The following is a 24,253-nucleotide window of genomic DNA, read 5'->3' on the forward strand; positions in this document are numbered from 1 at the left end:
CAAGTAGTTCCACTTTAGGTCTATACTCCAGTCCACTAGGATCTGAAGTAAGAGGAGGGGAATCCAGTCACTATAATCTCTTCTACTACACTCAGGGAACTAACCATCAGCACTGAATTCCTTCCCTCTCCATCTCGTATCTAGGTTCTCTTTTCTAACAAAAAGGTCAGGGGTCCCTGGAATACTGTGCCATAATTTGCACAGAACAGGTACCCAGGCTGACTACATTTCAGCCTTGGAACCAGCCCACACCAAATCTCTCCTGGGTGTAGGTGATAACCAGAATAGAAAGCCTTCTCAATCAGACTTGAATCTTGTAGAAGCTTTTATTTCAGTGATTAAAAGAACGCAGTAAATGGAAACTATGCTGGTTTACATTAGGCATGCACCTCTACCTGAAACTGCTGTTAGTTTTTGACTGGCCTAAATCTTTATAACTTATCTTTTCATTTAGGCACATCTTTAAATTTTTTTGGACCCTGAAATACAGGGTAAGTTAACTTCTTCCTTGTGGCAGTTTAGTATTAGAATTATGTTCGCTGGCTAGATTCCTTTAATTAAAGGCCTCTAGACTCTCAGGCTACCTGTACTAGCTCAAGACTGTACTTTATATATAGATATTTAAGTGAATCACAGTATAAGGGAGGGAGATAATCTAGAAAGGTGAAATGTACTGTATGAATACTCCATACATTTTTTTTCCAGCACTGATAATCAAACACTAGATAAGGAGGCCTACAGTCAAGTACCAAATTACTCTTTCCCCCACTGCTGCCCTTTCTGAGAGACACAAAGATGTATATCGATCTCTCCAGAAATCTGAAAGGAATCCACACAAATAACAGATTATTACCTATGTGGTCCCACTATCAAATTATAGAGCAGCTCCACTATTAAAATTATAGGAAGCAGTTAATGGGACTATGAGGAAAGCATCGTCCCACATACAGTAACATACATCTAGCAGAGTTTTCCATTCATCTGTCAATTGTTTCCCCAAGATTAGCATTAAAAAACACAACCCCAAACACATTTGACCCTCAAACCACCCCCACACACAAAAATTGGTCTTTGTTCATTCTCAGATGACAGGATGTCCCAAGAGTGACAAAGGTGGGAGCCGATCCCCCCACAGCCTTTTCTTCAACCATCCCATCAACTGCTCTTCATTTCTTGAACTACCTTCCTTTTCCAAAGAGGTAATACTCAGGTCAGTCAGAAAGGCTTTCTGAGAAGACTGGCTTGGATTTCTGGGTCTGTTCCAGTCGATTCAAGATGAATTGGCTTGTATCAATGAAGCGCTCAACGCAGTTCACAAAACAGGCCTCAGCCCGACTGTCCAACTTTGGCCCAGGCTTGTCCATGCACTTTTCCTGCTCAGGACAAGATACAGAATCACAAAGGGAACTTGGAAAAAAAAGGAAGGGGAGCTTCTTGTTGCTTAGAGGAAAAACTTCACCTAAAAACAGTATCTGATATGTTAATAATAGTTCACATTTGGCAGCTTACTTTGTGGCAATTTTCTACAGGCTTACATTAAATTCTCACAACAACCCTATGGAATAGATACTATTATTAATCTTCATTTTACAAAGACGGAAGCTGTGGCACAGAGATACTTTGTCCTAAGTCATGGGGCCAGAAAATGGTGGAGCTGAGATATTACAAAGCAAGATAGGTAGCAAAATACAAGGGAAGTTAACCCTTCGCTGAATTTGGTTCGAACTCTACAATGCTGCTTGCATTAAATGCCTTTAAGACACACTAAAACCTACCAAAGGAAAAAAAGAATATCTATGACTGGAGATTCTGTAACGTCTACGTAAGCCAGAGGCTCTTGAATCCGCTCTCAAGACGAATGGAAAATTGTATGAATTTTCCTAAAGGGCCCACAGCTTTCAGATTCTTAAAGGAGTCCTTAACCACACCACCTGCTGGTCCAAATGTAATGAATCAGATTTTTAAAAAGAATCAAAGCACTCTGGTTCAAGGAAGACAGGAGTTGAGTAAGCATTTTTTAAGGGTCAGAGTCCAGCAATACCATAAGTTTATGGTTCAAATGAATTTCGTTCATTATTCTCTGTTGTGTACACAAGCCTCAGACTCTCCACTTCCAAGGAAAATTATCCTTGGCCTCTGAATTCTGTGAATTTTGTATGTCAAGGCAGGGCAGTTATGCTGTCTTTGGCTGCCAAAGAACACTTTGATCCCAAGCTGCAAATAAATGCCTTCTACCCTTTTGCCAAAGTCCCCTCACAGGGCATACTCAATTCCTCAACCTTCAGACCTGAAACGGCTTGGTATTACACAACAATCCAACAAGAAGGCAAAAACGTGTGTATGTTGGTAGAGATTACCCCACTTTTATAGTTAGTGGGCTAGAGTCACTCACTTCTCACGAGGGACGCTTAGAGCAACTGAGTAATCAAGGCAAACTCTGAAGAGTGCAGGGACAGGAGATTCACTGATTCTCTGGGACTCAGGGTGCCAAAAATGAAATCCCAGTACTGGGGGCTCTCCTCAGTCTTGGTGACCAGCACTGGCAGCTTCAACCTTAGGTGCCTAAAGTGCTGGTTGGGACAATGGCATAAGTCTTCTACGATCTCCAATCCTCTGCACTAACAAAGCCGAGGTCCGGCGTGACAGCCCTCTGAGAAGCGGAGTCACTCTTTTTCCCTTCCGGCTCGACCTGAGGAACCTAAGGAAACCAAGGGGTGCTGCTGGGTCCTCTCCCTTCCCCGAATCCCAGGCGTCGTGGCGAGTTGCGCGAGGCAAGGGCAGGAAAGTAGGTACAGTGGCCAGGTCCCAGCCCCAGGCTCCTCACCCAACAAAGTTCCGTCATCTGGTGCACCAGCTGCTGGAAGCGCTGCTTCTGAGTCTCTACCTCGATGAAATGCTGCAGCTGCGGGTCGACCGAGCCCAAACCCGCTGCGGAGGAAGACGAGGAGGACTCCATCCCAGCGCGGCCACGCGTGCCGAGACAAACTCCGCACCAACTCGCCGACCTTCACGTGTCTCCGCGGCGGAACCGGAACCACAATCCACTGCCTCCGGGACTGCCCGGGGAGCGCACTGCGCCGGCGCACGGCCCTACTCGCGGGGCCGCCCCCCGCTCTGGGCGCTCCTCCCAGCCGCCCGCGCGCCTCGCACTTGCCCGCGCGCGACCCCGCGGCGGCGCCGCACCTGCGCCCTGAGGTTTCAGGACTCGTCGCACAGCGCCGTGGCGCTGTTGAGACCTTACTTCAAAAAGACAAGAAAGAAAGAAGGTAAAAAAAGGAAGTTACTTCAGACCATGTGGCCCGTTCCTGGCCGGCCCAATAGCCCCGCCCCTGCCGGCTTCCAAATTGACCCGCGCTTTCCCCACTGCCAAGCTAGTGCTCGGTCCGGACTGCTGGGCCCGTCACTTAGCTGTCCTGGGCCCCTGGCTCTAGTTGTTTAATGGAGTTTACCCCGCCTGAGGTAGGGAAAAGAGGATCTGGCAGTGTTTGTCTCCAACTGTCAGATTCATTCCAATAGCATCTAATGCCTACTGCGTGTCAGGCAGTGTGCTTTGGTTTGTGATCACTGTCTCTGATTCAGAAGCAGAATTTTCCAAGAGCCAGAGGGGTTAAATGCGGAGAATCCTGTGGAGTTCTCCAAGTAGGAATATGACAAACCAGTGCCACACAGCAGTTTTATAGGGCGCTTCAGAGAGGCTGCATGATTAATCGAAATAGCAAGAAACTTTCATGCTTTCCAGTAATTTTATTTTATCAAAACACCCTCCCCTCCCATTTTTATGACACCATTTTATTCCTGCCAAATTCTACCTCCCTCCCCGCAAGCTCTATTGCCTACCCAAAGAGCAGTTGGACCCATTGTGAGGCTATTTACATTCCCTCCCTCCCCAAAAATGTTTCCATCCCAAATTCAGTCTGTTTTAATACTCTTGGGAAATTTCCTCTCTGGGGGAAAATACCAGGCACAATAATTCCTTGGCCTTTGCTCAGAAGGTACTATCCAAGGGAAGAGATAGAAAGGCATTCCTAGATGTGGAGAGGGGCCTTTGTGTATTCAGCAAGAGCACAAAGGCTCCAGGGCCTGTAAGCCTGGGATTTCCTCAAAGAAAGTGAAATTGGGGCTTGTGGAGTAGAGGAGTAGAACCAAGAAGCTTATTGGTGAGCTCAGGATTCTTCATCCATGACATCTAGAATGTTGCTCAGAAGAATTTTGAAGGTGGGACGTTCATCTGCTTTCTAAAACCAAAGAAAAAATAGTGTTATAGTGGACTAGAGTCCAAAATTCAAGGGAAACACAGTGAGTAAACAGCAAATGTTTATGAAGTTTATGCTATGTGCCCAGTAGCATACCCTGTGGATTACCAAAAGAAAAAAAGGGGTGGGGGGAGAAATAGAAGTGCTCCATAAAGTCCTTGTGCGCTTTAAATCTTTAGTAACTTGGCTTATTAATGTGGTGAGGACAGTGTGGAAATTCCACTGACAAACACTGATTAAAACTAAGGGCAAAATTCATTACATAATTGTGCACCAATGCATTCTTATTTTGGAACCTCAGGTGGCTACCAAAGAAGTTTAAGTGGTTGACAGAGCTGAAATCCTATAAGCTGTGATAATTTTTAGTTTGGTTTCAAACACTTGTTTCTACCATCCTGTAGCCAAAGTTAACAAAGGAATTAACATTTCAAGACCATGGGCTGCATCACTGGGTAGGGATCCTAAGCATCTGGGACCTCTTATTACCACCGTCTGGCCTCCAGACTAAGGCCCTTTGTGATAGCCATTGGTCCATAAGCCCCTGAGGTATTTAGTGATTCAGGGCATATTCATGCAAGAAAGGTCTCAGTCCATCAGAACTAAAAAGTCATCAATTTCTTGTTCCTTTGAATCAGTGATTCTCAAACCTAGCTGAGTATCAGAATTTCCTGGGAAGTTTAAAAAGACATACCCGAGTCCCACTCTAGACATACCTAATCAGAATCTCTGGAGATAAGGCCCAGTCATCTGCAGTTTTAAGAGTTTCCCAGGGATTCTGATGTGAATCCAGTTTCATGACTACTGCTTTAAACAGGCTGTGGAGAAAGTGCCTGTCTGAAATACTTAACTAGCAGAGTGAGCATGTCCTAGTTGGGAGGGAGCATAGTCAATCACCCTTCATCCTGCTTGGCATGGGAGAGCGAAGGGAAATGGCTCCTAGGGGTTCTCCCTTTCTCCACACTTTCTTTGTGACCTCAGTGATTTGTTGAAGGGAAAGGAGCCGTGTTCTGATCCAAATGCCCACTTTTCACCCCACAGAGATGGCTCCAGGTTCACATATATGCTTGTTGGACACTGTTTCTTTCCCTGTTTCTAGTGGGGCAGAACTAAGAGCTGAGCACTCATTTCCTACTAGACATTTAGGTTGCCAAATTAAGGTTGCCAGGGATCTACTGAAAGTGGAGAAGGCACCCCTGGAAGAACCCAAGGTGAGAGCAGCAAAGCATTTTAATAGTGGGACAGGCTCTTTATTTTCAAAATACCACATCTACCCACATATCCCGTAATGCACTGTATTTAAAAAAAAAAAAACAAACCATGAGCACTACCTATTTTAGTTTCCTTTCAGGCCTTAGGGTTTTAAAAGAAATCTCATTTAGGACCACAGCCAGAAAAGGTGTGCAGTTAATAAAGTAGAAGAAAGGGCCAATGACTCCCAAAGGAATGAACACAGATTTTAATGACTTTTCTTTTTTAATGTCCATACGCTTGTCTGAGTGCCTTTGGCTGCCTGCTTATGCTAGGTGACATGGCCCCGCAACACCTCTCTCCCTAAAGCCGAGTTGGTATTGGGGTCTGCTAATGATACTCTAGTGAGAATTGGAACGGGCCTGGAAAAACTTCTGGCCGTGAAAGGATTGGGATGTAGGCCAGGATCCAAGAATGTGCACAGCTATCTGTCTGTGCCCAGCTGCTATGTGGCCCGGGAGAGTGGGGCCGGGGTGCTTGGCCAGCTAAATGGGAAAGCAGGTTCAAGGAAATAATTTGAGGTCCCAGTAAAATACTTACCTCATGCCAGCAGCTATACATGATGGTATATACCCTCTCTGAAGCGAGATGAGGCCGGTAGAGACGTAGGCCTTGGGCAATGTGTTCAGCTGTTTCACTGTTAGTAAATCTTTCATATGGCATCTTCCCCAGAGAGTAAATTTCCCACATCAGCACCCCTAGAAAATGAAAAAAAATGTGTTGTTTCTGGGTAGTAGGGATCCTAGTCTCCCTAAATCAACCTCAAACATTACGTTCACCTGGTTCTCCCCTCTGTGCTTTTTTTCATTTTGTTCAGACTTCTGCTATAGTACTGAGTACACTGGAGCGTAATCAGGGTTGCCCTTGACTATTAGTCCTTTAGGAGAGAGACAGCATCTTATTTGTCTTTATAGTTATAGGGTCTGGCAGAGTCCCTGGTACATAATCAGTATTCAGAAGCTGTGGCATACTGAATGAATTGTTTGTTTCCCTCAATATATTCTAAGTTCTAAGAAGGCAGGGATCGTGTCTAGTTTACTGTTTTTAATCCCCAGAAACCTCTGTGGTGCCTGACTCCCTAATAATTAGATGAATGAAAGCAAGAACAAATAACAGTGTCTCTGTGCAGGTTGCAGAGTGTGAATTTCCCCCACTGCGTTCCTTTTCCTTTGAGCTGTATAATCCATGTGATCTTATTCACTCACCAAAAGCCCAAATGTCAGATTTGCTGCTGAACTTGCTATACATAAGAACTTCTGGTGGAGACCACCGGACTGGAAATTTGGAGCCTACTGAGCTTGTGTATTCATCATCCAGAACATACCTGCAAAGGATTCAGGACCTGTTACTGTTAGAATTTGGAGAGCTTGATATTTGCTTAAATTTTCTTGGCACAGCCACAAGAGTTGCACAAATATACGCCTACAGGCCAACCAGTGTCTTTTACAAATGTTATTTCTAACAGATTCCTGTTTTCGTATCCAATTTAGCTTTCCTGGTTGACAATATGGTTACAGCAAGGATGAAGTGAAATAAGATCTAATAGGTACTCCCTTCCTCTTCTCTAGCCTTCTTTCCTTTCTCTTTTCGTGTCCTTCCCTTCCTTCTATTCTGCAGTTGTCAGTGGGAATTAGACTGCTTAGGAAAGAATGAGACATGGAGTAAAGTCAACAGGATTAACAGATCAACATAAAGTATTGGAGAAATTAGCTTTTAAAAAAAGAGCAAAGGAGAAAGGAGAAGAGAGGGATATAACAATAAAACAAGAGGTGAAAAGTGACTTAAACCATTCAGAGAAAGAAAAGGTATAGAAAGATGGTGGAAAAGACTAGAATTAGGGGGAAAAGGGAGAGGATTAAAAATTACAGTGTCACCTCATGTTTGTACCGTGCCATTTTTACTTTGAGAGGGAAAGATGAAAAAGGCACACTCACCTGGACAGGCCGAAGTCAGATACTTTAACAACTCCTTGATTGTTTACCAAACAGTTTCGAGCCGCCTGTAGTGCAACACATACCAGTGAGACTCTGTCCCTGGCACACAGGTTAAAGGCACAAAACTTCTGCCCACCAGGGGAGTGAAGCCAGGGAAGCCTCATCTTCACATAGAGACACCTTCCCACCTAACAGGAGTCAGTTGATGCCACTGAGAAATTTTGATGCACTTCCACCACATATAGAGCAACCCCCGTAGTCATAAGTAAAGCACTGAGGACTTGCAGAATGACTTCACTCACATTGGCAATTCCACGACAACCCTTCCTGCATTGAAATGCCGAGAGAATTAAGGGAGAGCAGAAGGCAAGTGTGTTTTGTTTTCTGCTTTTCTACCAGTGGGACTAGGGCGATTTGAGCCTTGGCCTGGCTGAAATAAACAGGGGCCCAAACTCGGATGCCTCCAGAGGCCAGGCAGGTGAAGTAACAGAGTGAAGTGGGTGGGTGGAGGTGTCAGGAAAGTGTCTGGTCTAAAGGAGGCCAGCCACTTTCCTGTAATCAGCTAGACCATATTGTAACACCAGGCCCACATTTTCCTAGGTGTCAGCTCCAGCCAACTGTTAGCATGGCCTATGAGAATGTGGGCCTGGTGTTACAAGACGGTCTAGATTTTCAAGAGAAGCTGGAAATTCAGTTCTTTAATGTGAAATGTTTTTAAGTGTTTGCTAACTAATATATAACATTTAAAAAAAAGAACCCAAATGCTCCAACAGACCCCCAGTTTGTGACTCTGATATAACCAAAATGATGGTTCTGTGCTAAGAGCAGTCCCATCAGGAAGCAGGGCTGCCCTTCTGCCCCTGAAGGACCCCACCATTTCCTTGTCATGGTAGGGGGCTGGGAGTGAGTGCTCTAGCTCCCACCATGGCAGAACTTGTGGTGTTGAGGCTGGAGATCTTTGACTGGCTGACCACTGGGGCAGAGGCTCACCAAACTTATAGTGTTTTCTATATAAAACTGAAATGATGGCTCCTGCCACCCTCCTCAGCCATGTATTATAGGTCTTCCTTTGCTACTTCCACCTCCTCAGCCATGTATTATAGGTCTTCCTTTGCTACTTCCACCCCCTCAGCCCTCGGACCCAGGCCAATCCTTCTGAGGTCCTACCAGGTCTCGGTGGAGGAACTGCTTTGACTCCAGGTATTCCATGGCTTCACAGACATCCTTGCACATCTCCAGCAGCTGCTGAGTCTGGAAGCGGTGGCGCATCTCCCTCAGGTAGTTCAGGAGGCAGCCATTGGCCATGTACTCAGTGATGATGAAGATGGGGCGCTGTTTAGTGCAGACGCCGTACAACTGCACCAGTTTCTCATGGGACAGATTCCTACAGGAAAGGCAGTGAACCAGTCCTCCCTTTCTGGCTCTGAATACTATTCAGAAAGGAGCTGAGGAGGAAAGGAGTTGGCCTGGGAGTAGAGTGTCAGATGAGGGACCAAAATAACAAGTTGACGCTCCTCCTTCCTACCCTAAACTCCAAAAGTGCCTAATATATAGGGTGAGCCAGGATTTGGAGTCCATCAGTAGAACAGGAAACAAGCCCAGGGCTGAATGAACACTAAGGCTACATCAGAATGTCTTCCTTTTGAAAGTCTCATTTTCTACATTTACCCCCAAATGCTACTGAGATGGTACACGCCCATGATCAATACTACTCTCCACCAATATCTAAGAGAAATGACTACCTTAGCAGTTACTCCCACTAATCAAAGTTTGACCTCAGGCCGTGGTCCCAAATCTCTCTTACTATAAATCACCTTAAACCCCAGTGGGAACCATCCTGGTAATTCCTAGACTGGATGGAGAGTTGAGTTTGGACTGTAACTCACATCATGACTTTGGCTTCTTCAATGAACTCATCCTCAGACATGGAGCCTTCTTTGATCATCTTGACGGCCACGTCATACTGGCCCCTCCATTTCCCATACTTCACTACTCCAAATTGTCCAGTCCCCAGCTCCTTCAAGAAGGTCAGGTCCTTTGGATCGATTTCCCATGATCCTATAACAACAAAGCCTTGATGTGATTATTTGGGAGTCATGTATGTATAATTTCTGCAATAGATAAGAATCCCTACTGGGGGTAGAAATAGACAAGCAGTAAAAGGGAAATTCTCAGGGGTACTAATCCATCTTTGCTCAGGTAAATCTCAGGGACAGGGGATTACTGATTGGAGGAGTCTGGGAATTTAGGTACAAGTCAGGCATAAAGCAAGAAGATAAACTAGACATCCTCTTAAAATCCCTTTATGATTTTTTTCCCCACAATTAAAAAAAAAATCCCTTTATGAATCTATGTTTTTGCAGTCCCAGTAGGAGCCACCAGAGGGAGAAAAATCATTAGATAACTTTGGTTTGGCTCCGTCTTAACCTTCCTTGCAGCAGCTGGGATAGAACAGTGTGCTGCAAGGATGATTGAGAGGCAAGGTCTGGTTGGGTCTGCCAGACGTAGTCCTTCCAACTGGCCGGTCCACCCTACCCTAGAGAAATAATCAGTTACCATAGCCCAGGCCTGCAGTGGAAGGCGCATTCTTGTTTTGTTGAGACACTGGATACTTGAGCCTAGATATGAGTCCTGAAACATACAAAGAGAGTCATGCTGCTGGTGCGGAGCAGGGGTGAGATGCCTCACACACCCTCACTTAAAGCCTCACGCTTCCAGTGTTCATCTTTCTAGTACATTTTGAATCCCAGAAGATCTCCATGAACCCAAATTTTTCTGGAAGTTTCTCCTCTTACAGATGTTTTTCAGGGACAAGAAAGAGAGAATGCTAACTGAAATATACACCCCAGCTAAATATATCCCCACCTCCCAGCCTAGCCTTAACTCACATCCTACTTCTGCTTTTGATACTGAAAAGTGTAATTGGGACCACATAAAATGACAGCCTTGATATTGCCTTGCCTGGACATGGTGGATAGCAGCAAGCCTTCTTGATGAAGTTTTTCCCATGTATTCGTGCTCTCACCCATCTCCCAGTTTTTAGAATGTCTGCACTGCTTAGAAACTCTCTTCTGATGTTTTTGAGCCTGTATGTCCTTTGAGGGCAAGGACTTCAACTAATAGTTTTCGTGTGTTCTCTAGTAACAAGAAAATTGCTGAGTATACACCAGGAACACAATGAATATTGCTGACTGATTAATTACCAGTCTCCTTTATGACTTTCCTTAGCACTGAGCATCAATCACCAAATAAGAAGTCAGTCCCTACTGGGCATAAGGTCTGCCTTTGACCACCTCTTCACTTGACCTCGACCCAGCATCACAGGGGTTTATTTTCACAGCTAATTCCCACTACCCTGTGAGGCTTATTCTTCCCCTAACCACCTTGTCCCAAATTGCTTCTCCTGGTACTTGTCACACCCTTCTTCTCTGGTTCCCCTGGTACTTACCTGCAGAGTTATGCTGATGGTAGTTAATGAGCTCAGGGATGGTGCTGAAAAGGTGCTTCTCAGCCAGGTAATACTGGCTCTGAGGTGTGGAACACACAACATAATGGCGTATCACCCCTTGAGGTTCCCTGAAGAAGTGGACGCTGAGTCAGCAACTTGGGAACAAGGGTCCAAAGGACCCAAGAAGTGAAGTGAGATGAGTTTTGAGTTTAAGTGACAGAGGATGTGAGAGGAGCACTTCATTAAGGAACTGTTGGTTGGGCACCCCTGTCCTTTGTCCCCAGGGCCTTGAAACAGTAACACTTACCCTGTAGATTTGGCAAACACAGACACAGTATATTTTCCAGCTTTGCTGGAGTCTCTAACAATGAAGCCTCCTTCTTTCCCCTGAAACGATGAAAAAGCAGCTGACCGTCAGGAGGAAGTGGTGCTCACACCTGGATCCCACCTGCCCAAACCCGAGAGAAAATATTATAGAAGCCTTGATTTCACTGCCAAGTTCCATGTTTGAGCTGCAGCCTCATTGCTTTTGACAGTGAAAAGTATAATTGGGACCCCATAAAATGACAGCGTTGACACTGCTTTGCCTGGAGATGGCGGACAGCAGCAAGCCCGCAATTCAGGATCCTTGCTTGCTGTGCAAGGAGAATGCCATTTGCTTGTGGTCACATACTTACCTCTTGCTTTAGCAGTTGCTCAGCTTGACTCCGAGTCATGTGTTTGGAATACCACCTGTAAAGGGAGAGTGCTTGTGTGGCTCCTAGGCCATGGTGTAAGTGGCTCAGAGATTAGAGTGCTATCTGTGGCTCCTCCATGCCAGTGAGTCAGTCAATTCACTCAACCTCTATTTACTGAGTGTCTTATCATGTGCATAGCATACTACATCCCTTTCCCAAAGCGTGCTTGGCACTGAAGAATCATGGAAATGGAGAGTAGAGGGCAAAGGCAGGTGGCAGAAGGTTGCAGGGAAGGGATCAGGGACAGGGCCTTCAAGGACAACCCACTTCCATGATTAGGGAGAAAGCACATCCACAGAAGTTTGCCATTTTCACCTTTTCAAATGTTTCCTATCAGGTTGTCGTAGTGTGGTTCTTCTGGATTTGGGGGGAGGAGGGGGTGTGGTGACCTCTCCAGCTTTCATCAACAGGGTGTTTGGGATGAGGGTAAGACAGAGGCACTAACTTGAGTGGCATCATTTGACCCAGTTGACACTGATTTTAATAGGTATCTTGAAATCAAAATTTTGTTGAAAGTATAAAAAAAGTTTATACTATAGTTAGTTCCTCTGGGAAGATTGTGCGCTAGGAACATAAGCATACTCACTCATACATTTCTATGGAGTCCTCTGCTTCGGTTACGTAGTTACTAGGGATGTAGCCTTCTTGCCTGTAGAGGAGACAACGTGATCGATCATCCAGCACTTCCCATCCTGGATGATAGACAGATTTGGATGCCCTGTATCCTTGGGCTCAGAACCAATCTCGAATGGAGGTATATAAAATGCCCCTCCTTCAAAGAGAATCATGTTGCCAATGCATGGCTAGGCCAGTGAAGTGTGTAGCTTCTGCACATGCGGCATTGATTACATGTGCTCGACAACATGTGGGCCAGACTCTACAGGCTCAGAGAGGTGGCCATGTGTAGAGCTGCCCTCTGAGAAGTACTTGGAGGGAGAGCATATTCCTTTTGGTGTGGGAAGAACAATTTCTGATCAGGATACTGAGTAGGGGAATTATGCTGCAGGACTTTGCGTGTGTATAGAGTAGGTGGGCACAAGGCTCAGGAAGGGCAGGCGTGGACTCACCCATTTTTATCCTGGGCTCGCCACCAGGGTAAGTTGCTCTCCTCCAGGATAAAATACTCGTTGCCCTTCCGCAGCTGTAGATCATTTGCATTCATTGGCGTGTAGTCATAAAGGGCTACAACTTTTTTCAGCTCACTTGTCGAGACAGGTGCTGCTGTTGGCTCAGGGGGCAGTGGCTTTTTTAAGATCTGTGTTGTTAAGAGGAAAAAGTAGGGGTGGGGTTGGCTAGATATGAAGCACTCTCCTGTTCTTCCCCAGCTCTCTGGCTTACTGGAGACACTGTTCTAACCCAAATCAGGCAAAATAAAAGGTTTATTCAGCATTCATTCAACAACCAGTTTTAAGCACCCATGCAGGGGCTCTCAGCCTGGAATGCACATCAGAACCATCTAGCAGGTGGTTAACAATCCTGACACCTAAGCAGTTTCAAAGACCAATTACGTCAAAATCTCTGAGGGCTGGACCCAGGCATCAGTATTTTTAAACTTCCTGGACAAAAACCATGTACAGCCATAATCGGGAAAGCTTCTTGGCACTACGAAGAAGCCAAGAAGTACATGGACTTCTACTAAGTACATGGACCTACTAAGTGGCTCTGAATCTTCTTTTCTTAGTTTGTAAAATGAGTATAATAATTCCTGCCTTGCTTACTTACAATATATAAGAAAGGGCTTTCTAGACCTCAAAAAGTAACCCCCAAAATCAAGTTTTAAAGTAATATAATAGTGATAAAATCCAGATATTGGGTATATGGATATTCACTGTTAAATATTTTCAACTTTATGTTTGAAAATATTTTTCATTTAAAAAAATCAGGCTGTTTTGTTTTAAACAGGTGATTGGATTAAATGGTTGCCAAGAGCTTCCTACTAGCCCTCTATCTCTCCACTGAAGAGGAAGTCCTAATTAGAAGGACAAAGCCCCTGTCTCAGCAAGAATACCAATTTACACTGCCAAATCCCAGGGAGAATTCTAAGACTTTGGTCTGTTTTCAGGGTGTGATTGTAAGTTTCAATTTAAACAGTAGCAGCACCCAGTTTCCCTGTATACCTGGTCCTCCTCAGGCGTGGGAGGAAGAGGCTTTTTCGTCTTCCGGTGCGAACTCCCAGGTTTTAAGCCTGCAAAGTGAGAAACCAGTGACGATAGATACAGAGTGCATCTTCAGAAAGGGCCCAGGGACAGGTTTGGTCAGGAAATTTACTCTTGTACTCATTGACTTTACGTAAGTTAGGAAAAGTCTGGAATGATACAGCCCAATGCTAGGTCGCCCAGCTGGAAGAGCAGAGCACCAGCTGAATTTTGGCCCCCACCGATCCCCTCTCCCACCCTCCTTTGTGCACTGGCCAAAATGTACAAACCTGGGTTTGATAGAGCCCTGAGAAAGTGATGGATAGTCAAAGGAGGGAGAAATTATATTGATCAGATCTCTTACTTCCATTCCTGTTCTCCAAAATTTGGCAGCCCATAGCATTTTTGGCTGTCTGAGAGCAGCAGAGATACTGCCCATCGATCCAGAAGCAGGGGTGGTATTTCTGTACCAGATCACTGTTGTACCGGATTACTGTAACAGGAGAGAAGAGAGAGAGAGAGAAAGAGGTCACATCTGACATGTGGGAGAAGCCACCATAGGCATGTTTTCCTCCTTGAGTTTAGTAGTGAGCTTCAAACAACTGCCCCTTCCTCAGCCACCCTGAAGGGAAGCAGACACAGGACCAGTTGGCTCACATGCTTGGCCCCAGAGAGTTCCTGTGCAGTTCTCTTCAGTGGTCTGTTATGATGACTATCTCCCAACCGGTGACCAAAGTGATAAGAATATCTGATTCTCCAGAGCCCCAGAACAAAAATATGTTATCTATGTTTTTCCGGTAGCCATTACAGTCTTCCTGTAAGGCAGGTGTTGACTATGGTGGTCTTTTCCAGATAAGGGAAACAACGTGACAAGCCAGACTGTCACTCAGGCTCTCAATATACCAATGTCCCAGCTCCTGGAGTGATCTTTTAGAGATATTTGTCTTTGTGAGAACTTCTGCCTCACGCTTTCTGTGTTCATAGAACAGTCAACAGAGCAGAGCTCAGGATCAAATGAAGGTGATTCTGCCTCTAGAATAAACATAGTTCAGTCTTCCTAGGGCCACTGAGGTAGGTTGAGCTCATTTTGGGAGACAAACACAGCAGTTCCATTTCCCTTACAGGGTTGTGAGGCCCAAAAGATCTCTCAGGATGAGAGATTTGCAGATAAGAGGAATTAGTTTTACAGTTTTTAATACTGTGGCATTGCAAGAATCTTAACCGGAAGTCAATTAGACAAGTCATCCTGGGATCATGTTGCCAGATAACAGAAAAGCAAAGACAAATGAAATAATTGACAATAGCTAGCACTGGGGCAAAGACCTAGGCTGGTCTAAGAATATGCATATTTGAGGACATACACATTTCAGCATTGATGCTAAAAAGAAGCTCTGCATAACTTTTTTTTAAAGATAAAAACAAGAACAAAATAAAAGCTTCCTCTGTAGAGACCAACTTAAGTCCTTAAGAGCTTGCTAGTCACACTCCACTCACTTAAGACCTTGGGGGAGGCCTAGAAGCTACTGGTGGCCAGATGCATTTTATAGGCAAATGAACAAAAAGTGCCATCTTTTTTTTAAAGTGCTATCTTGATGCTTTTCTAAACATGGATTTGAAGGCTTCTAACCAGTCTACCCTGCCCACCCTCACCCCTCGCTTTTTCAGCATACCCCTTCACTATTGCACCAAATGCAGGGTGGTGGGAGCTGTTCAGATGGGGTGCAGGCTATAGGGGGCTACGTCGTCTGTAGAGAACTTTAAAATAATAAAACCAAGCAAAAGTCTGTCTGACTTTTATTATTACCAGGCACTGGCAGTTCTGAACAATGTTCCAGGTACTCCTCCCAGCCAGAACTGATTGCTCCCACCCTCTGCCCTTCCCCCCCATGCCACTACCATCACCCAGGGATTTGAAGATTCTTGGGTGCAGGCTTGGGCACCAGTAGACATTTCAAAAATTCTTAATCAACAACTAGCTGCTCTGATAAATTAAGCTATGCTAATATGCTAATGAGAGGCTATAGGGCTTCCAGCCCCCCTACCTCCAGCACACTCATTATGAACCCACCCTACATTCCCAAATAATTAAGAGGTCCCTCGAAGATGGCACCCCTTCTTTTGTTGGTTAACGCAGCGCTGGTATTTCCAGCTACTTAGGAGAGAATTGCAAAAGCAGAGTGTTACAAACTGAATGTTTGTGTCCCCCCAAATTCATATAATGAAGCCCCCCCAGTGTGATGATATTAGGAGGTGGGGCCTTAGGGAGGTAATTAGGTCATGAGAGTGGAGCCCTCATGATGGGATTAGTGCCCTTAGAAGAAGAGACTGGAGAGAAATTCTTTCTCTCTGCCATGTGAGAACACAGTGAGAAAGTGACCGGTCTGCAAGCCAGGTAGAGAGTTCTCACCAGGAACTAAATTGGCCAACACCTTGATCTTGGACTCCCCAGCTTCCAGAACTGTGAGAAATAAATGTTTGTTGTTTAAGTCACCTGGTCTATGATGTTTTGTTATGGTAGCCCAAGCTGACTATGACAGCGTCCTAGTGGGAGGACTAGGAGAAAACTGCTTACTTCACCAGTGCATGGGGCCAGCCCTATCTGGGAAGCACTAATGGTTAATGCACATTCCAAGTACTTGATGGGTTGATCTCTCATATTCATTTTTTTCAGGATAATGGCTAAAATTCTGTTTGGGGAATGAATGAATGATTACTCCCCATATATGTCATTGGAGTTTCACCAATGCCACTCTTTCATTCATTTTGGTGAGGTCAGGTCATTTGCTTATTTTTGAAGCTGCAGTTAGGATAGGCTCTATTGAGCTTGACCAAATGAAGAGTCTAGGGTGAATGTAGACAAATATCTGTGGTGCTGTAACATTAAAGTGCCCACTGCCATGTTCAACGAAGTGGAAGGAGAGAGCCCAGGGCTAAGTCCTCAGGAATATAAACTTTGCATGGAAAGTACCACTGAAAAAAGATGGCAGCTCAATATGAGGTACCTGAGGCCCTACTTTTAAAATTGAAGTATAACTTACATATAATAAAATGTACAATCTAAGATATCCAGCTAACCACATTTGTGTACAACCATTTAACCACCTCAGATCCAGCACCTCAGAAGGCTCCCTCATGCCTCTTCACAGCCAATACCACTACAGAGGTAGCCAGTATACCATGAGGTCCCCTTTTCATGTTAGTGATTACCAATTGGTGCATTTTACCTCAGAGTGGGATAACTTATCACTAGACTGGGCACTCAATAAATATTTGTTGGGCTAACCTACAACTGGTTTCTCCCTCAGCTAGTATGTCCCACCTTCCCCTATTTCCAAACTAAATCCTAGCTGTCCATCAATGTGGATCCCAAGTTGGTGGTAGTTGTTTACTCTTGGAGAAAAATCAATTAACACACCTATTTGTTGGTCCCTTTCTCTGTGCAAAGCAATTTATGAGGCACTGTGGAGAGAACCAAAGAAGTACAAATATATATGCCCTCTGGAGCTCTGTGTGTACTTCTCTGCCTTGGAGGTAGCATCTTGATTTAGAGCACAGACTCTAGAGCCTGAGTTCAAAGCCTGACCCTGCCACTTACTAACTGAGTGCCTTTGGGCCAGTTATTTAACCTCTCTATACCTCTGTTTTCTCATCTCTAAAATGGGGATGGTGAAAATAACTGCCTCATATGGTTGATATGAAGAAGAAATGAGTTAATATATGTAAAGAATTTAGAGAAGATCCTGGATCATAATAAGCATTACTGAAGTGTTTGCTCATTTTGTACCCCCAGGGCTAAAGCCGACCTCTTACTTCAAAACATGTCAAGAACTGAACTGTGTGGTGCAAGATAGGACCTATTTGTAATCTTCACATGGCCTTACTCTAAAATATCTTGCAGCCAACTACAGGTGCAATTTCTGGGCTTGAGAACCAAGCAGCACAAAAATATGCAATGAGCTTAGGCTTTGGAGTCAAACAGACCTAGGGGTGTAGTAAGAACCCAGGCTCCACCACTCACTAGCTATGTGCCCTTGAGCAACTTACTTAACCTCTTTGAGCTTCAGTTCCCTCATCTGTAAATAGGGGAATAATACATACTTAATAAGCTTATTGTAAGGATTAAATGTGCTAGTCCGTTTGAAGCACTTGGCACAGAGCCTGGTACAGAGTTAGTGCTCATTAAGTGTTAGTTGCTGTTTTTAGCCCAAGGTTGCTGTGAGAATTAAATGAGATAATAAATACAAGGTGTCTAGCTTGGTGTCTGGCACATAGAAAGAACTAAGTAAATGACACTTCTCTTTCTTTCTCCTCTCCTCTTTCAGCTTGAAAGATTTGATGATTTTTATGTTAACCAGACTTACATTCAAGGGAGTGAACAAAGCTGGTGTAGTCAGCCACTGCATATCAGAGTCTAAATGTTTATTAAGACAAAGGGCTGTCACGCAATAACCCAACCATGCCGTTATCAGTCTGCCATCCTTCCTGTTTCTCTAGGCAGCCTTTCCTGATGTCAACTCAACCAGTTAATCTCTCAGTCACTTGACATGTGGCTATATATACACACAAATATGTGTGCATGCATCCTGTGCTGTAAGCATTTACAGTCAAGTTTATCTGAGCACACTGTATGGTCTGTGTGAAATACTGAACTATATTCAAGTTGAGGTCCTCACAAAGCAAGGAACATGAAATAGTTCCTTGGAAAATATTTATCCACAATGAAAAGATGTACAGTGCTTTCTTGTACAGTGCTTTACAGTTTTCCATGTGCTTTCACATACATTACCTCATTTGATCCTTAGGACAACCCTGGAGGTAGGTGCTGTAGGCATCATTATTATTCCTCTTTCAGAAGAAAAACCTGAGCCTCAAAGAAGCTTGTTGGCCTAGTTGCCAGAGGTCACCCAGCTTATTAGTGGTAGAAGAGGGCTTGGAACCAGGTTCTTTACTCTGACCCCAAGCACTCTCATAATCATGTATTTAATTTTTTTGGAACTAGATATTTCATACCTAGGATTCAAAATATTGAAATAACCATTGAATGCCACACCATACCACCCTTGTAATTGGTATAAAGAATGAGACCTCTTTTATAAATAGGGAAATGGAAGGGCCTACAATTACAAAATTGCATTAGAGAGTGGTAGAACTGAGTTGAAAATCTTAGTCTAGCATGTGATCTTTTATTCATATGATGGAATATTAAACTCAATTGTATCACTAATATTGAAGAAAATGCAATATTTCTCCCCCCATTCTCTCTCTCTCCTCCCTTCTCTCTCTCCCTCCTTCCCTTCTCCCTCTCTTTCTTCTTTCTTTCACCTCCCTTCTTCCATCCATTCTTTTTTCCTCTCTCCCTTTCTTCTTCTCTCCTTCCCTCCCTGTTCCCTTTTTCTTTCCTTCTTTCTTTCCTCTTTCTTTCTTTCTTTCTTTCTTTCTTTCTCTTTTCTTTCTCTCTCCTTTCTCTTTTTCTCCCTCTCTCCCAACTTTTCTCTTTCCTTCCTCCCTTCCTTCCTTTCCTTCTTTCTTTGGAAACTAGTTTATTTTCCAAATAATTCTCACCATTTTTGAGCTGGTGAATCCATCGCTTCCTCAGTTCTTCAGTTGGGGAGAAGACATAGAGAGGCCCTTCATCATATACAACCTGGGGCAATGGACACACAGACTTCAGCAGTTAGGAGTCAGAAAAAAAAAAGACCTTGAAGGAACTAATCTTAAGCTACAACTTTGTATAATGATACTGGAAAACAAAAAAAAGGCAGGGTCTTCAGTGAGCCGTGGAGCTGGGGTCATGTGAACCATCTGAAGAATTCTTGAACAATTCATATCCAGGGATGTAGGACTTAGAAACTCTTTGCTTTGTGAATACTCCTGGGTCCTCTTGACTTGTATTTCAATTTGTGTGTAAACTTAGTTCATAATCTTCAGCCCTTGGTGGAGTCAAGATTTTTGTTTATCCAATGAAGGATATTTTATGATCTTATTAAACCTTGAGTTTGTATAGCAGATAATTGAAGTAATGATTTATGTAACAATCTTGATTAGTACAAGTGGATTATACACTTCGTCAATATGGAGCAAATTTTTAACTCTTGGCTGATTTTCCCCCACTGCCTAGTGGCCTCCCCTTGCCAATATTAGCCAAAATAAACCAAGTTTGGAACTACATACCTACTTCAAAAAGAGTGAAGTATATATTAAGCATTGTCATCAAATCAGTCAGTAGTTTTTGAACACCACGCATGTACAAGGCATTGTGCTAGGTGTTATGGAGATGTACAAAACATATAAGATGAGGTTCCAACCCTCACAGACTTGATAGACATCACAGTGGATTCTAAAGTCAAATGTAAATTAATTTTGAATTATCTGCTATTTACCAGTATCCACTAGCCCAGTCAAACATCAACTTATTGAAAGACAATGGTAGTTAAAAACTGTGTCTAAAACACCCCTCCTTCACAGGTTTTGTAAACTTTGTTACAGTCAGGGACATGAACAAGATCCTTTTACATTTTTCTTTTTGCTTGTTAGTCTTGCTGTGCTCATAAATCCATGACAGAAAGCCCCCTCCCCTGAGACTTTCCACTTCCTTTTCTGGCTTTCACTGTTGCAGAGGCTGCTATATTCATGACATGTGGCCTCAGGGTTCTCAGGACATAAGCAAACCAAATCGGAGATTGAATCTGAAGCTCTTGCTCTCTTTTATGGCTTACATTGCATCTACCAAACAGATGTCTATGTGGCTCTTCAGTTATTCCAGACTAGAATAGAATTTAAGTTTATACGTAAGTCTAATAAGCCTTCCCTACACCGAACTTCCTAATACTACTCCTTCCCTCCCCTCTTCTGTCTTTTCAACCCACATGACCACCATTAGACAGATAGGCAGAACCAGAAGGAAGTGAAATGCTCACTTAACAAACAGAGCATCTTTCTCAATGCCATTACCATAGACAAGACACACCATAATAGAGTTAGTGCCATTATGGATTCTCTTTGAGGTGTAGAGACTAAAAGAAACTATGTTTGATTGGAAAAATAGAAAAGCAAACACTCACAGCCCATGCCATCCCTAACGATTATATTACAGGTCCCTTTGTGAGCTAGTGAGAGAAAATACCTTACCTGGAAGGGGTAAGGGAACCTTTCAATAATTGAAATCTGCTCCATTTCACTGCACTCTTCTCCCCTTCTCTGCAGTGACAGAAGAAATCATAGTTATTGGTTGATGCATTGCTCTTTTCTGGATTTCCCTAGGTACTGGGGGTCTTTTGCAGTGGTTCCAGAAGGCTCTCCTGCATGGACAATGCTAATCCTTAGTGATTGCTTCCTATATCCCAGTAAGGAAACATATCCATAGGATCCAGCACATACTCATTCAAGAAAAATCTCAGGTATCTCAAACTATTGAGGAAAGGGAGGTTAATCAATAAATGATGCTGGGACAAACATTTAACCACTAATATTGTCAGAGGTGGGGGGCGGGTAGTTAAGGTAGCTATTTCACACCATACACCAACGTAAATTCTGGATGGATTCAAGAGCTTTATATAAAAAAATGAAACTATGACTAACAGAAAAAAAATAACTGACTATTTACATAATTTTGTGAGAGGCAAGGCCTTTCTAATATAATGCTAAAAGTTAGAACCATTAAGAGAAAGATGAGCTAATTTGATGACATAGACTTTAAAACCCACTATGGTTAAAAAAAACAAGTATAAACAAAATTCAAAGATAAATGAAAAACTGGAAAATATTTTCAACATATAGTTAAAGTTAACATATCTAGATCTCTTAAAAAGTACTAGGAATAAGGTAACATTTCAATAGAAAAACTGGCCAAAAAATTAACAGGAATTCACAAATGGAAAAATGTAAATGAGCTGTAGACGTATAATTGTCCAACCTTATGAGTAACAAAAAAATTGCAAAATAAGTCAGCAATGAAGTATCATTTTTCTTGGCTTTCAAATTAACAAATATTTAAAATATCTGGCGTTGGAAAGAATGTAGAGGAATAGATACTGCCATACAGAGCTTGTAGGTGTATATGATATTCAAATTCTACTTCTACAAAATTAAATAGAATAAAACTATAAAAATAACCAAAGCATACAGATTTCATAAAGAAAAGAACAAAATATTACTCCTAGGAAGTTATTATAAAGAAAAGAATAACAAAAGTACATAAAGATGTATGCAAGAATGTTCCTTTCAACATGATTTATGATATCAAATGAATTGGAAACAACTTAAATGTCTAGTAATAGGAGATTGGTTAAACAAATTACAATATATCCATGATAGGGTATACTATACAGTCATTAAAATCATTTTATTAAAGAGTATCTATTGTTATGGGGAAAAGTTTATATTGTTAAATTGAAAATGTAGGTGGCAAAGTAAGATGTGTAGTATAATATGATTCTATGTTTTAAATGTATAACATATATATTAGTGTGAGTGTATGTGTTGTTAATGGAGAAAAACATCTGTAAGTCCATACACGAACATGTTAATAGTTGTTTTAGCTGAATAATGAGATTATGCATGATTTTATCTTCTTTTTTGTGCTTTTTTTGTATCTTGCGAAGTTTCTATAATAAATACGCATTACTCTTGACGTCAAGAAAAAAATGATATTTAAAAAAATCAACTAGGAAATCAGTAGACGTTATGTCCTCGAGAGGCTCTGGGAAATGAGAGAAGAAACAGTGAGCTACTAAAGAATCTCATGACTCAGAGCCCTAGAGTTCTGGCTTTCAGACTAACTCAAGCTTGTAAATCTGATCCTGGTGACCGAGGGAGTAAAACCAATCATCTCTGATCAGTTTGAAAACTTGATGTGATATCATCTTAAGATTGGCGTTACAAGTTTTCCAGATTAAGTGAGTTGTTCTGCATCTGGGGAAAAGACGCTGAGACTCAGCATAACCAATATGTGGCAGAGTGAAGAACATATAGGGAGCTTTATGTGTCCCACACTGCAGAGCATCACAGGTTTATTTACAGAGAATTGAAATGTTCCAAGTTTCTTAACTGCAACCCTCCTGCCCACCCCCCACCCCATGCCCAGTTCTAACCATGGCCTCTTCTCACCGGAATCTGTCTTTCGGGGGGAGGATTTTTCTCAGGAACCACTGTTTCAACACAGGTGATCTTCTCAACATCTATTGAACCCTTCTTACTGCCTCTTCTCTGAGAAAAAGAATGAGGAAGAAAATGGAGAAAGATTAAGAGCGATTAAGCAACCAGATGATTAGATTTCGCTATCTCATCATTCAACACAGTGAGGTGACACCCACACTCTATATCAGGACCTGTCATTTTGAAAAAACGAACAAACAAACAAAACCCAAACAACTTCCAGATCTATTAACCTAAACTTTTTTGACTACCAGATGGAGGGCAAACACTATAGAAGAGTGGATGACTTTGTGTGCCTTTAACATAAAAAATAAGGAAGCAATTTCCAAGTCTTGGATTTCATTCTCAACAATCATTTAATGAGTGCTCACCAACTGCAAGAATCCATGGTGAGATTTTCCCCATAGCTTCTTAGCACCTTTGAATTTTTGCTCCAGTATGTCTGTAGCTAGTTCTGGGCTAGGAAACATTTTGCTGAGTTTGAAATGTACTTGGGTCCCTTCCATCTACCCCCTCCAACCAAAAAGGATCTACCTCCCCCCAAGGCAGATCTAAGGCCAAGTCCTTAAAACTCAGGTTTCACAGCAGAGAAACTCACCCCACGTTCAAAGTCATACTCATAGTAGGAAAGCTTTTGCACGGTCAAGAGAAAGAGGCGCTTCTTGAAGTTTAAAGGTGATGTTTTCTTTTTCTGCTGGGATCGCTTCAGAAAGATGCTCTCCAATATCACTGCAGCCATAGCTTCTTCTTTCTGGAGCTCACTGGGTGCTGTTGATAATGAAAGTTCTTGAGGACCCAACACATTGAACCTCATCCCTCCTGGTTCCCCCTCAGCCTAGCCACCTAGTTTCAAATGGAACAGAAACGTTCAAAGCTAACAAAGAACCTTCTTACTTTGACGTCCTCCTTCCATAGCCCCCATTTCTGCCAGTTTTCAGGTATAATGGATGCACATCGAAGTCGGGTGATTGATTCTACATCACGAGTTCATATAAACTGGGTTCTTGTATAAGGCAATGGAATGCTCTGGATATCAAGTGACGTGTACCCATGTGCTTGGTAATGTCTAGAGGCAGCTCTACACTAACCACCCTTTTATGATACGTGCAGAATCTGTGAACAGTAAAAGTCTCTGTGCAGCTGTTGACCCTTATATCCCCAGAAGGGATAATGCAGGTGCCAGAACTCCACTGAGGCAGATATTGGACTTTCAGTTCCCAGTTTCCTAGACAGTGAGTGTAATTTTTCATACATTGTCCCACTGGGGTCTGTAACCAAGGGGTCTAATAAGGATACGGAGGCTGCACCTGCAGTTATGGACATATACTAACTGCCACCCAACTGA

General features: G+C 43.1%; 2 protein-coding genes across 3 annotated transcripts; both read right to left on the bottom strand.

The window, feature by feature from the left end:
• Positions 1-307: 307 nt before the first annotated feature.
• On the bottom strand, positions 308-3,025 carry TIMM8A (translocase of inner mitochondrial membrane 8A). Its single transcript, XM_061178728.1, has 2 exons — positions 2,825-3,025; positions 308-1,373 (listed from the first exon to the last, which is right to left on the bottom strand). Exons 1-2 carry the CDS (start codon positions 2,954-2,956, stop codon positions 1,212-1,214), a joined length of 294 nt encoding a protein of 97 aa, XP_061034711.1. The 5' UTR covers positions 2,957-3,025; the 3' UTR covers positions 308-1,211.
• Positions 3,026-4,039: 1,014 nt separating this feature from the next.
• BTK (Bruton tyrosine kinase) lies at positions 4,040-23,662 on the bottom strand. Of its 2 annotated transcripts, XM_061179510.1 has the most exons (18): positions 23,507-23,662; positions 22,861-22,959; positions 20,884-20,952; positions 19,318-19,399; positions 14,120-14,248; positions 13,738-13,805; positions 12,688-12,875; positions 12,207-12,269; positions 11,561-11,615; positions 11,191-11,270; positions 10,884-11,011; positions 9,992-10,066; positions 9,322-9,493; positions 8,603-8,819; positions 7,436-7,500; positions 6,707-6,825; positions 6,042-6,199; positions 4,040-4,235 (listed from the first exon to the last, which is right to left on the bottom strand). In XM_061179510.1, the coding sequence occupies exons 1-18, from the start codon at positions 23,645-23,647 to the stop codon at positions 4,164-4,166; spliced, it is 1,980 nt and encodes a 659-aa protein (XP_061035493.1). In that variant the 5' UTR covers positions 23,648-23,662; the 3' UTR covers positions 4,040-4,163. The 2 variants fall into 2 exon arrangements, with proteins under 2 accessions (XP_061035493.1, XP_061035491.1); XM_061179508.1 differs by lacking the exons at positions 8,603-8,819; positions 9,322-9,493; positions 9,992-10,066 and having other exon boundaries at positions 10,948-11,011; positions 23,507-23,647.
• Between the last annotated feature and the right edge of the window lie 591 nt (positions 23,663-24,253).

The sequence above is a fragment of the Eubalaena glacialis genome, chromosome X (assembly GCF_028564815.1).
Source record: "Eubalaena glacialis isolate mEubGla1 chromosome X, mEubGla1.1.hap2.+ XY, whole genome shotgun sequence".
Taxonomy (NCBI): Eukaryota; Metazoa; Chordata; class Mammalia; order Artiodactyla; family Balaenidae; genus Eubalaena; species Eubalaena glacialis.